At 51.3% G+C, this 13,861-nt stretch overlaps 2 protein-coding genes and 1 pseudogene across 2 annotated transcripts in view; 2 read left to right on the forward strand and 1 right to left on the reverse strand.

Moving 5' to 3' along the window:
* Positions 1-718, forward strand: part of LOC130865127 (ATP-binding cassette sub-family C member 6-like) — a 38,466-nt gene extending 37,748 nt beyond the window's left edge. The window contains 1 exon segment of the mRNA XM_057756006.1: positions 226-718. Within this exon segment, the coding sequence (XP_057611989.1) occupies positions 226-718 (493 nt within the window).
* Positions 557-4,457, forward strand: LOC130865476 (atrophin-1-like). Its single transcript, XM_057756545.1, has one exon. The coding sequence runs from the start codon at positions 914-916 to the stop codon at positions 4,454-4,456; it is 3,543 nt and encodes a 1,180-aa protein (XP_057612528.1). The 5' UTR covers positions 557-913; the 3' UTR covers position 4,457.
* Positions 4,458-5,989: 1,532 nt separating this feature from the next.
* LOC130865100 (Golgi to ER traffic protein 4 homolog) lies at positions 5,990-13,261 on the reverse strand (annotated as a pseudogene).
* Positions 13,262-13,861: the final 600 nt, after the last annotated feature.

Here is a 13,861-nt window from a genome sequence, read left to right on the forward strand (position 1 = left end):
GTAGGAGAAATAGCCTTCCTCATGAGGAGCACACACTTGCTATTGGTGACCCCAAACTAATGGTCAAACCTAAAAACATGCTTACAAGAAAGATTATATAGATCCTCCGCCCCCCGACTGCCGCGCGCTCCCTCCCTCGCGTCTCCTCCGGGCCCCTCTCTCCTCCGTTCCTCCGCGCTCCCTCCTTCTCCCTCTTCCTCCCTGCTCCCATCCCCCTCTCCCGAGCGCCCTCCCTCCGCCGTCCGCTTTCCTGTGCGAGTCGCCGGACGCGCCGCCCAGCCCGTCCGCCTGTCCGCCCGCCCGCAGCCCGGCGCCGGGCCGGGGCCTCGGGCCAGGACGCGTTTGTGGGCGGCTGGCCTCGGGGTGGGCTAGGGGCGCGCGGCACGAGCGGCGGGAGGGTCGGGGGTCGCGGGCCTCGCTGGGGCCGCGAGTGCGGGCAGAGGCGGGCGGCGCGGCGGGGGCGGGCGGCGCGTTCCGGGCGGGCGGGGAGTGCGAGAAGCCGATCGGGGCTGCGCGGGGAGAGAGGCCTGGGGGCCACCCTCCGGGGGCGCCGGGGCCGCCGCCGCCGCCGCCGCGGCAGCAGCGACTGAAGCCGCGCAGCGAGGAGGGGCGGGGAGTGGCCGCCGCCGTCCCCGGGAGGCGCCGGAGCCCGACTGCACTCGCAGCCAGCCAGCCGTCCCGAGCCGCTCACAGGTCACCTCTGACCCTGTTTTCCTAATCCCAGACCTAGTTACTTCGTGAAGGGGGCACTGAGGCTCGGCAGTGTTTCACAGAGAAAACCCTGCGAGTACCACGTGCCTACAACTGCTTCCAGCTTCCCAGACCACAGCTGTGGGGAGCTTGGGGTACAGCATACGAGATTCTGTATTAAGCTGCCCAGGCAGAGGAGAATGGGGTCTCCACAGCCTGAAGAATGAAGACACGACAGAATAAAGACTCAATGTCAATGAGGAGTGGACGGAAGAAAGAGGCCCCTGGGCCCCGGGAAGAGCTGAGATCAAGGGGCCGGGCCTCCCCTGGAGGGGTCAGCACGTCCGGCAGTGATGGCAAAGCTGAGAAGTCCAGGCAGACTGCCAAGAAGGTGCGAGTAGAGGAGACCTCTACCCCAAAGGCCAGCAAGCAGGGCCGCAGTGAGGAGATCTCAGAGAGCGAAAGCGAGGAGACCAGTGCACCCAAAAAGACCAAAACTGAGCAGGAGCTCCCTCGACCACAGTCTCCCTCGGATCTGGACAGCTTGGATGGGCGCAGCATTAATGACGATGGCAGCAGTGACCCTAGGGACATAGATCAGGATAACCGAAGCACATCTCCCAGCATCTACAGCCCTGGAAGTGTGGAGAATGACTCCGATTCATCTTCCGGCCTGTCTCAGGGCCCGGCCCGCCCCTACCACCCACCTCCACTCTTTCCTCCTTCCCCTCCACCACCAGACAGCACTCCCCGACAGCCAGAGCCCGGCTTTGAACCCCATCCTTCTGTGACACCTACAGGATATCATGCTCCAATGGAGCCACCCACATCTCGATTATTCCAGGGCCCGCCTCCTGGAGCCCCTCCCCCACACCCACAGCTCTACCCTGGGAATGCTGGTGGAGGTGTTTTATCTGGGCCCCCCATGGGTCCCAAAGGGGGAGCAGCTGCCTCTTCAGTGGGTACCCCTAGTGGAGGCAAGCAGCATCCCCCACCCACCACCCCAATTCCAATATCAAGCTCCGGGGCCAGTGGTCCCCCTCCAACAAAGCCACCTAATGCTCCAGGGGGTGGTGGGAACTTACCTTCTGCTCCACCATCAGCTACTTTCCCCCACGTGACCCCAAACCTGCCTCCTCCACCTGCCCTAAGACCCCTCAACAATGCCTCAGCCTCTCCTCCTGGCATGGGGGCTCAGCCAATCCCTGGGCATCTGCCCTCTCCCCATGCCATGGGTCAGGGTATGAGTGGACTTCCTCCTGGCCCAGAGAAGGGTCCAACTCTGGCTCCCTCACCCCACCCTTTACCCCCAGCTTCTTCCTCCTCTGCCCCTGGGCCCCCAATGCGGTATCCATATTCATCCTCCAGTAGCTCTGCAGCAGCTTCTTCTAGTTCTTCCTCCTCCTCGGCCTCCCAGTACCCAGCTTCCCAAGCTCTGCCCAGTTATCCCCATTCCTTCCCTCAGCCCACAAGTATGTCTGTCTCTAATCAGCCACCCAAGTATACCCAGCCTTCCCTCCCATCCCAGGCTGTGTGGAGTCAGGGTCCTCCACCTCCTCCTCCCTATGGCCGCCTCTTGGCCAACAACAACACCCATCCAGGCCCTTACCCTCCTGCTGGAGGCCAATCCACAGCCCACCCACCAGCCCCTACACATCACCATCACCAGCAGCAGCAGCCACAGCCACAGCAACAACATCATCCTGGAAACTCCGGGCCCCCTCCACCCGGGGCATATCCTCACCCCCTAGAGAGCAGCAGCTCCCACCATGCACACCCTTACAACATGTCTCCCTCCCTGGGGTCTTTGAGGCCCTACCCACCGGGGCCAGCACACTTGCCTCCTCCTCATGGCCAGGTGTCCTATAGTCAAGCAGGTCCCAATGGCCCCCCAGTTTCCTCCTCTTCCAACGCTTCCGGCTCTTCCTCTCAAGCCTCCTACTCCTGCTCGCACCCCTCCTCATCCCAGGGTTCCCAAGGGGCATCCTACCCCTTCCCACCCGTTCCTCCAGTCACTACTTCCTCAGCTACACTTTCTACTGTCATCGCTACCGTGGCTTCCTCGCCTGCAGGCTACAAGACGGCCTCACCACCCGGGCCCCCTCAGTACAGCAAGAGAGCCCCATCCCCTGGGTCCTATAAGACCGCCACTCCACCTGGATACAAACCGGGGTCACCACCCTCCTTTAGAACAGGGACCCCGCCTGGCTTTCGAGGCACCTCTCCGCCAGCAGGCCCAGGGACCTTCAAGCCAGGCTCACCCACTGTGGGGCCAGGGCCCCTGCCACCTGCGGGGCCTTCGAGTTTGTCATCTCTGCCTCCACCACCCGCGGCCCCAGCGACAGGGCCGCCCCTGACTGCCACGCAGATCAAACAGGAGCCAGCTGAAGAGTATGAAGCCCCCGAGAGTCCGGTGCCCCCGGCCCGAAGCCCCTCGCCCCCTCCCAAGGTGGTGGACGTGCCCAGCCACGCCAGTCAGTCAGCCAGGTTCAATAAGCACCTGGACCGTGGCTTCAACTCGTGCGCGCGCAGCGACCTGTACTTCGTGCCGCTGGAGGGATCCAAGCTGGCCAAGAAGCGCGCGGACCTGGTGGAGAAAGTGCGGCGCGAGGCCGAGCAGCGCGCACGCGAAGAAAAGGAGCGCGAGCGCGAACGGGAGCGCGAGAAGGAGCGCGAGCGCGAGAAAGAGCGCGAGCTGGAGCGCAGTGTGAAGCTGGCCCAGGAGGGCCGTGCTCCAGTGGAGTGCCCATCTCTGGGTCCAGTGCCCCATCGGCCTCCCTTTGAGCCTGGCAGCGCTGTGGCTACAGTGCCCCCTTACCTGGGTCCTGATACTCCAGCCCTGCGCACTCTCAGTGAATACGCCCGACCTCATGTCATGTCTCCTGGCAATCGCAACCACCCATTCTATGTGCCCTTGGGGGCAGTGGACCCGGGGCTTCTGGGTTACAATGTCCCAGCCCTGTACAGCAGCGACCCAGCTGCCCGCGAAAGGGAGCGGGAAGCCCGTGAACGCGACCTCCGTGACCGGCTCAAGCCTGGCTTTGAGGTGAAGCCTAGTGAGCTGGAACCCCTACATGGGATCCCCGGGCCAGGCCTGGATCCCTTCCCCCGACATGGGGGCCTGGCTCTACAGCCTGGGCCACCTGGCCTGCATCCCTTCCCGTTTCATCCGAGCCTGGGGCCTCTAGAGCGAGAACGGCTAGCGCTGGCAGCTGGGCCAGCCCTGCGTCCTGACATGTCTTACGCTGAGCGGCTGGCAGCTGAAAGGCAGCATGCAGAAAGGGTGGCAGCCCTGGGCAATGACCCTCTGGCCCGACTGCAGATGCTCAACGTGACTCCCCATCACCACCAGCACTCCCACATCCACTCCCACCTTCACCTGCACCAGCAGGATGCCATTCATGCAGCCTCCGCCTCGGTGCACCCTCTCATTGACCCCCTGGCCTCAGGGTCTCACCTTACCCGGATCCCCTACCCAGCTGGGACCCTCCCTAATCCCCTTCTTCCTCACCCTCTGCACGAGAACGAAGTTCTTCGTCACCAGCTCTTTGCTGCTCCTTACCGGGACCTGCCAGCTTCCCTTTCTGCTCCCATGTCAGCAGCTCATCAGCTGCAGGCCATGCACGCCCAGTCAGCTGAGCTGCAGCGCTTGGCACTGGAACAGCAGCAGTGGCTGCACGCCCATCACCCATTGCACAGTGTACCACTGCCCGCCCAGGAGGACTACTACAGTCACCTGAAGAAGGAGAGCGACAAGCCGCTGTAGAACCTGCAATCCAGAGAGCGCCCACTGCTCTTTCACCCAGACCTTGGAGGACTACTCCACCCTTTTGCCGCACCCCCACCCCCCCAGAGCCGAGGAGAGGATGCTGCCCACTGGCAGAGCTTCTGCAGCTGGGCAGAGGGAGGGAGGGAAGAAGGGACAGACAAGGTTAAGGCACAGGGTTGTGTGCAGAGGTGGGAAGTGGCAAGGGTGGGGACAGAAAGTGCACAGTATCTTGGACCAGGTCCCTCTTCCTTATCCCCTGCTTTTCTTCTCCTCCATGCCCAATCCTTGGTGCCACTGCTCCTCCCCTAACCCATTGGTGTGATTATTTCATCTGTTAGATGTGGCTGTTTTGCGTAGCATTGTCTGCTGCCCCTGCCCCATCCCCCTGTGTGCACCCCCCTCGGCGATGTGTGCCCCTTGCCCGTCCCACATTAATAATTTATATATATAAATATCTATATGATGCTCTTTAAAAAACATCCTGACCAAAACCAACCAAACAAAAACATCCTCACACTTCAAAAAAAAAAAAAAAAAGAAAGATTATATAGTCTGAGTAGGTTGTGTTTGTGTACATAGAAATACATATATGTATATAAATGTGTGTAAAAGTGAGCAAAGAGGCCATGGTTTGAAAGAGAACCAGGCAGAGTACACGGGAAGGACTGAGATGAATAAAGGGAAAAGGTATATGATGTAAGTATAATCTCAAGAAATAATTTTCTAAAAAATCACAAGGCTAGACAGTTCTGAAATCTATGAACCAGGAAACCCTAATGAAATGGGTAAAATTCTAGATCAGAGATCAAAATTCTGGGTAAGAGAAATTAAATCAAAAATAGGTTCAAAACGTAAACAGACCTTTAGAAAAAAATGAGAACCAACTGACATAAGCCTTCCTTTAAATTCCATTTTATAGAAAATAGGGCACATCTTCTTCCTTCCTAAGCAGCTTAGAGGTGTTGTAATCCAGAAGTTTTATTTATTTTAATTGTAAAAAATATGGTGTCTCCCTTTACAATCTGACTGGTAGCATGGACATTATCTGTGGTAATAGAGTTGGTTGCTCATTCCTGGACTCTTAAAATGGTTAAGTCCTAAACATTAGATTGCAAAATCACTCACCCAGAAAAAAATAAATACTACAACTTGAAAGATATGAAAACCTACTACATCCTTTAAAACATCTGCAGAACAGCAGCGTGGGGCTTATGGAGATTAGCAGGGCTGTAGATTGAATAACTAATCTCTACCTCCAAGGATCTTGGCCACCACAGAACATATACTTTCCCTGAGAAGTGCACCATGATTGTAAAATGACTCTGTGTCCAAACAGAAATAAAACAAGAAAGTGCCCTCATCTGCAGGGTTCAGGATCCTGCATGGCCCCCAGTAGTGAGCACCACTCCTCTGGCATGCCGTGGCAACAATGGACACATAAGAAGGGAAACCGGTTACTGATACCAGGCTGCCTGTCCCACTAGAGCCCTCCACAAGGAACCAGAGACAAGGACGGCACAGGGTGCTGCAGCAGGACTTGTGCTTTATTGTGGGAGATATGAGGAACATGGGTGGGCAGCTGGGCTTTGTTCTTGGTCCTGACCACACAGCCCTTGACCTCCATACATAAATAGGGGCAGACTCTGCACAGGTGGCCCCTCCAGCCCCGGAACAGGAACCCACTGTGTAAGGGGCCTCATGTCCAGACTGGCACTGAATCCGTCCCAGTGGTGCTGGTCATGCACGTCTCCATGCTGGCCAGGCAGCTTCCAGGCAGGCTGATGAGGCTTCTGTCATCCTCGTACTCATCCCCATCCTGCTCTGAGGAGTCCACGAGGCTGCTCAGCTTGTTCCCAGGTTGCCCTCTTTGGAGGAGGTCTGCTTTGGCAGCTCCCCTGTCCAGGTACACTTTGTACATGGTGTCCCCATGTAGGTAATCAGGCTGTGCTCACTGTGAACACAGTCATCTTGTCCACAGCCAGCAGCAGAAACCTGATGAAGTTGAGCAGGGATTGAAAGAAAGTCCCCTCGATGGACGGGACCTTCTGTGCGCACCTTGTAAAGATCCCGTGGGCACCTTTCTTGTTTTTCAAACAGAGAAACAGTTGTACACAGCCTGGGCCATGAACTCACCCACCCGCTTCAGAAGCCTTGTGCAATAGAGTACCTGTCTGTCATGTTGGTACAGCCCTTGCCCTCAGTGGAGGGCAGGAAGTAATACTGAGACTTACAGTAGTATTGCAGACCCCACAGCGTGAGGGGCTGGTGGAAGCTGGGATGGCCCAGTTTCCCAGATCCTCCACTGGACCACTTCAGCTCTGGCCACCAACACTACTTGCTCTTGAGAATTTAGATCCATCAAACTGAACACTGTAGCTGGCTCTACAATTCTCTAACAGTTCATCAGCTATATACACTATTACCTTCTCCAGGGATTCGAGGACCGGCATGGTCATGTCAGCCTGGACTGCTCTGCTGGCCATGACCGAAGAAGAGAAATACTCCTGAGTACCTGAGATCTCAGGATTCTGAATGCTTGTTTTAGACATGTATCTGAAGAAGAGCATCAGGTACATCTTGTGTGCCTTGTGGTAGTCGCCCTTCTCGATGCTTGCACACAGTTTGCCTCCATGTGGTGGGGGCATCTTTCTGGGTGACCAAAATCAATACCATGAGCCTCTGCACTGTTCAGAACTGGTGCTGTGGCAGGCGATGTTGGTGGAGCCTCCTTGCTCCCTTCCCTGTGGCTGCTACATGCACTCTACCAGAACTGATTTGTTTTTTGGCAGAAGCTACTATTGATGGCTACTTCCCCATCTGCCTGTATCACTGTGGGAAACACTATTTTCCTAGATAATACAGCAGTGCTGAGCCTCACCCTTCATCTATAGTTCAGAGATGTGCAAATTTACATTTTTTGAGGCTTCTCTGGATCCAGAGAATGTAATGGAGATTCTAAGCCTCAGTGACTTGTTTGAGTCTTTGCAGTAGAACAGGAAAACTCTGGGAGGTCTCCCCTCCATCTGCTGGACAAGTAAATGTTATTGCCAATGCCGTTTACACTCCTCAGGGCGCAGGTGAGTCTGGCTGTTGATCCAAGAGGCACAGAGGAGGAGGGTGTTTCTGTCAATGTAGTCTGAGAAAAGGAACCTGCCAAAGCAGAAACCACAGTGAACAGCAGAGTTGAGGTACAGCATTTTGGGGATCTGAACCAGAAGGGATTGACTGAGTTTAGGAGTTCTCCCCAGGACTCTTGGACCTGTCCGTACCTGTACATTGAGATGGAAAAATGAAGATGAGGGGAGTCCAAGCAATGGCAGGCTCAGCACACCTTCTTCTCAGACCAGGGTCTTCTGTCTGGGCTGTCTCATTATCTCATCATCTGGACCCCATAGAGGAAGATGTGCTAGTCAAGCAAATGAGTTCTCACTAACTCCTCCTAGTTCAGTGTGGGTTCCTGAAAGAGCAAGCCAGGTGAAGTGAATTACTTTCTCCATGGAATATAAAGTAGATGGTAAAACACCCAGGCCTGTGTGCAAAGACCTCTTTGAGATCCACAGGAGAGCGAGCAGCTGCTGATTCCTCACAAACTGGAGGACTCAGTCAGTCATGGCCCGCTGTCTGTTAGGGTTATCGCATGTGGGCACCTGTCCTGCAGAAACTCCAGAGACTCAGCACACTCCTGTAAGTCGCAGAGCAGCCATCTCTTCCACAGGTGTTCACTGTATCAGTGCTGCTGTGGGTTTCAGACTTATGAAAGGAAAACTACAGGGAGCATGGCGATGTGTCTTAGCAAAGCCATCGCTGATGCATTTCCTGATGAATGTGGACAGGGACAGCACACGGGCAATCAACACAGGAGAGCTTGGGACCCACCCAGGAACTGAGGATGACAAACCCTGAACAGAGACAAATGAGTCTGATAATATGAACAATTCTGTTGCCTTTAATGGATCAAGGATGATTAGATCTGTCTTTATTTTAGAGGAGGAGGCACTTGTTCAAAATGCTGTGGGTGAAAAGGGGTTCATACAGTGAAGTAGGCCTTGATAAATGTCACAGGAGATGACACAGCATGGCCTAGAATGCAGATCAAATACCAACATAGGGTCTGCAGGTAGCAGGCAGAGTGCAGAACCAGGCAATATGTCAAGATGTCATGTATGGCTTTCAGGCAAATGTGTTAATGTGTTCAAGAGATATTTAACCAAAATGCTGCCTGTTGTTTCTTCTGACATTAGACACCCTACTTTGATAGATGTAATGGGCTGAACTTGCACAGAAGGGGCCTTGAAGAATGCATTGCCAGAGGCTGATACAGTCCAACAGCTGAGAACCAGGGAAAGGCTGAAATGGGACAGATCTTGAAGGTGCAGCAGTGATGCAGTAAGCAGGCGTTGCCAAAAGAGGAGATGGTGCAGGGTACAAGATGCGTCGTAGACCGTGACTTAGGAAAGAAAGCAGGTTCAAGGACCCACTTAGGGGTTAGTGATATATTAACCACATGACACAAGATAATGTGGAAACAGGAGTGTATTCAGGCATAGAGCTTTCCAGAATCATTTTCCATTAGTAAAATGTACCAAGCACAGGCTGATATTTCTATATTTAAGAGAAAAATGCCAACTCCATGGGATTCCCTTTAAACAATAGGTTCAATGGAAAGTACTTGGATTAGTAAACCAATCATAACCTTGATGTCTGTTTTATTGGCATTTTATGATCACTTAGAATCATTGAATGTGAACGAATAGAAGATACTGTAAGCAGAAGCTGTGTACAAAGGCAGCAGTGTAGACAAATACTGTTGCAGATGTGGAGATGGATCGAGGCCCAGGAGTTTGAGTATCCTGCACTGTTTCTCTTGTCTCTGTCATCTTGAGAAACTCACCTGTGCCAGACTTGAATGTAATATCCAGGTCCACCACCGGGCCACAACCCAAAGGTGTGTGCGGTGCCTATATTACCTGATGCATAGTTAGATTCACAGAAAGAGCTGGAGTCTGTTAAAAGTGGTCTTGAGAACACAAAGAAAGAGACCACCACTCCCACTAAAGCATCTTACTGATGCAACTTCTAATGAGGAGAATAGATGCTCACAGAAGTGGCAGAGCAAGCATACCTGGAGAGTAAGCTGTACTTTTTATCCCTGTTAACACTATTATCCATGACCAAAGGAAGGAAAGTAGTTGTTTGGATGAGCTGAGGTCCAACTTCACAGTGTATGCACAGTAGAGCTAGTCTGAAAAGGAATTATGAACAGTGAAGAAGGCAAAGAGAAGAGGAGGTCACTGGATGTATAGATATTCTGTTTTCTTTTTTAAAAAAGGAAAGGAAATTGGTTCCATCTGTCTGGAAGAACATGTCTAACACTTGAAGAGAAGTGGGCATTTAGAATGGGACATTGGGAATGGAGGAAGAAAGTCTAAAAGGCTCAGGAGTGTTCAGGGTTGAAGGAAAAACAGCATTTGTTTTATAGTATTTGACAAGAAAAATGATCATTTAATATTTCTTACAGGACTGGTTATTATTGACTCATAGGGGTATCCAAGGAGATATGAGGAACAGATATTTGACTTTTTTACCTCATTGTACCCTAGAGACAATGGAACTGATTTCCATGATCAAGGTGCAGGCAATGTTAGCCAAGAAGCAGAGGGCAGGATGGACTGGGAAAGGATCCTTGCAGTAATAGAGACGAACAGATGGTAGATGAGATGCTGTGGTAAAGTGTAGTAGTGATCTGTGCTTCAGATGCAGATACAGCCAGGGTGACAGCAGAGCTCTTATGCCTGTCCCTGCCCTGCAGTGAGAAAGAAGCAGTTCAAGACCAAAGTTCTCCTCAGGGAGTCCAGGTTGTCCTAGGCCTCCTTTCCCGCCCCTGCAGAGAAGTGGCTCTTCCTTTGGGAATGTTTCCACTGAGGCTGCCAAGACCCTTGTGAGCCCTGCTGCTAAAGCTCAGCTTCCATGGGAGCCTGAGGAGTAGCTAGGTAGGATTTCAGTTTTGGGGAGTCATAGCAGTAATCACCAGCTCTGGCTGACTCCTTTCACCCTGGGCTCTGACAGGACAGAAGGACAGCACTGCTGAGTCTCCTCAGTGAGCACAGGGTGAGCTCTAACAGGATCATTAGTCACCACAGAACACAGGCATCAGAATCCAGCTGGATTCTACTAGATCATATCCTTTGATCTTCTGAAAAGATTGCCACATCCAGAAGACATCTTTAACACTCTTACAAAAATAAAAGGAAATAACACATTGTTAACTTTCCCACAGAGAATGCCATCAGATTATTTCATTGGTATGTGATTTACCACAAAGATATATATATTTGGGGTTCCTCAAAGAATTCATTATTCAGGGAACATATTCCAGTAACTATCAAATGAATTTACTGCACTACAGTCTCAACTTTTCGCCTATACAATAGTCTGCCCCATACATGATCAGACACTCATTTATGAGATTCCTGCACTCACTTCCAGTGTCTGTATGTTTCGCTAGTCGATGTACAAATTTCAAATCCATCATTCTTCTCCTACACCACTGCATCCAATTCCCACCACTTTATCTCAGCCAGCAACACCAGAGACACTATGTCCCTAGACACACTTGCAAGTAGGTGAACTTCAATCTCATTCTCATCCTCCAATCCCAGTTCCCCAGTCTTATTCCCAGCTTTATAGCAGGCCACCTGTTCTGGACTCTCCTTTTTCTGTCCCCATTCCTGGAGTAAACAAATCCTCTCTCTCAGCCTTCTCTTCATCCCATTCCTTTGTCTTGGTCTCCTTCACTGGAGACAGTCTGTCACTGCAGCCCATGCTGACCATGGAAGCAAATAGGCAATATTTCCTCTCCTTTCCGTCCTCCATTTTCAAACACTCAGTCTCATCCCTAAGACTGTACAAGACCACGTGCTGGACAGGGATGTGATTTCACCTCTTAATCCAACTCCCTAAGGACTTTAGAGATCCAGATGGCTGACCAAACTTTTCTCCCTCCTTATGTATCTGCTGAGACACTTGCCAATCTAGCTCATCCTACTCTTTCCTGCAATCTCCCAATACTAGAAACACTGCCCACCTGCAACCACCAGTGGCCACACCTGGGAGAGACTCAGAGCACTCTCTAAAGGCTACCCACAGCCACCACACCCCCTCCAGAAATCCTGTGAGGGCAACAGAAACTAAGGAATGAAAAACCTACCCAACAGACAGGCAAGACCAGATATCAACTACTGGAAGTGAAATTTTTCTAAGCCCAGATGGCTGGATGTCAGCATGAGGACAGAATCAAAACAGCCCAACAGTGTGTCTCCATTAGAGCTCATCAGTAGGACTTCAGTAGTTCCCAAGCAAGGCAAACAGCTGACACACAGAACAAGGACTTCAAAATAGCTATTATGAGAATGGTCAAGGACCTTAGGAGGACATGAATGAAATCTTTGGAACACAAACAATGGATTTGAATGAAGAAGACAGGTCAAGGGTACACATGAAAAAAAAAAGATTCAATAAAGACAAGTGGAACCAAGGGAGAACTGGAAACAGTGTAAGGGACTGGAGCAAGAATCCTAGAGGTAAGACTTACTGACAGAATGTAAGAGATAGAAGCAAAAATCGCAGACATTGAAGACAAGATAGAAGAAAATTGTTTTCCCAGTCAATAACAATGTTAAATCTAATAAAATTTCCACCACAAAGCACCAGAAAAATTGGGATATTATGTAAAGGCCAAGTCCATGATTAAGGGGAATAGAAGGCGAAGAAAGCAAAGTCAAAGAAACAGAAACTATTTCCAATAAAATCATAGAAGAAAACTTCCCTAACCTAAAGATTGAGCTTCCTATTAAGGTAAAAGAAGCATACAGAACTCCAAATAGACTAGATCATTAAACAAATCATACTTGGCACAATATAATCAAATCAATAAAACAAAGAATGTTCAAGGGTATAATAAAAATAATCAAGTAACATATAATGGCAGGAATTATTAGAATAAAATGATGACTGACTGTACTAACACTGACTATTATTATGACTGGGGTGAACAGGGCACCATATAGGACTCGGTCAAGATTTCATCTACATGATGTAGCCAATGAAGTGGATTCCGGACAATTGATAAACTGTCACAAAGAACCATACTCCCATTCACCAGGACAGGACCATTGGCCTCTGCAGAGGAGAGCACACAATTGGGATGGTTGGTGTACATCAAGACCATGATACAGAAACTCATCATCTACCACAAGGAGATGCACATTGGACACGAATTCACTACACCTGACTGATCTCAAGATTGGACCCCTGAAAAGCTTGTCAGCTGGCTTGCCCCTGGTGACCCAGGAAGATGCTCCATATATGTATGGTCGGCAGAAGACTGCAGGCAGCTCCCTCAACAAGGCTGCACACCATACCACTGGCCATCATCTGCAGCTCCTTGGCAATCAGGTTTCCTTCTAAACTAAAGCCTGATGATGGCCCTGGGCTCAAAGATGTTCCAAGTTTGTTGACTTTTTCTGGGCAGTGATGTTTCCCAGTCCTTTTAAGCACTGTTTACCTATTTCTAGTACAAACACCTATCTTGCTGTTTACTCAAAGTCAAGGAATCCCCCATGGGGACATCAAATTTATCTGTCTGAATAATCATTGGCTGAGACAACAGCACCTTAGGGCATGAAAGATGAAGGCTTGAACTCGGTCAAGCAGAAAGAAGAAGAGGCTCCTGAAAACATGTGGCTTCTCTTCTCTGCAGCCACACCCTCTCTGAGCACCTCAGGACAAGAACAGATTTCTCAGGCAGCACTCACCTGCTGCAGCTTGGAGCAAGCTGGAACCCATGAAGAAGATAGGGTCGTCTTCTCGGGGTACACATGCACCATTCGCTCCTAACCTCCTCTTCAGGGGAATTTTGCTCCTCTCCTTCTTGGTTGTGGACCCTGTCACCACCCACACATTCATTCCTTACTTTTCTGCTCTCAGAATGGAATTTCCTCTGGATAAATCACCTCCTCCCCATCCAGATGCAAGCCCTTTCTTCTGCCCTCTCTCACTGCTTTTATCCTTTGACATGTCCCACTTTCCCCACTCCTCCTTCCCCCTCCTCTTCCTGTGCCTCCTTACCACCTAAGAGGAAAGTGTGCAAGCGCTTCTTTACAGGTGCTCATTGATTCTGTTGATGGAAGTGAGGGGAGGAGGAGATGGGGACCCAGAGTCATCTGGGACACTTAACTTTTCTCATGTGGACTTGAAGCAGGATGGATGCCTCGTCATCGCCCATGATGATGTGACAGGCTTCTATGTCCAGCTACTTCTTCTGGGAACAAATGAAGTTCACCCTTGCACCCAGTAGGAGAGGAGGGGTACAGAGCTCATGCCCTGGTGGCTGGAGCTGTCTAT

Source organism: Chionomys nivalis, chromosome 23, assembly GCF_950005125.1.
Source record: "Chionomys nivalis chromosome 23, mChiNiv1.1, whole genome shotgun sequence".
Taxonomy (NCBI): domain Eukaryota; kingdom Metazoa; phylum Chordata; class Mammalia; order Rodentia; family Cricetidae; genus Chionomys; species Chionomys nivalis.

What these genes read in the sequence shown, in the direction of transcription:
- LOC130865476 (XM_057756545.1), top strand. Translation starts at nt 914, where the DNA reads ATGAAGACACGACAGAATAAAGACTCAATGTCAATGAGGAGTGGACGG.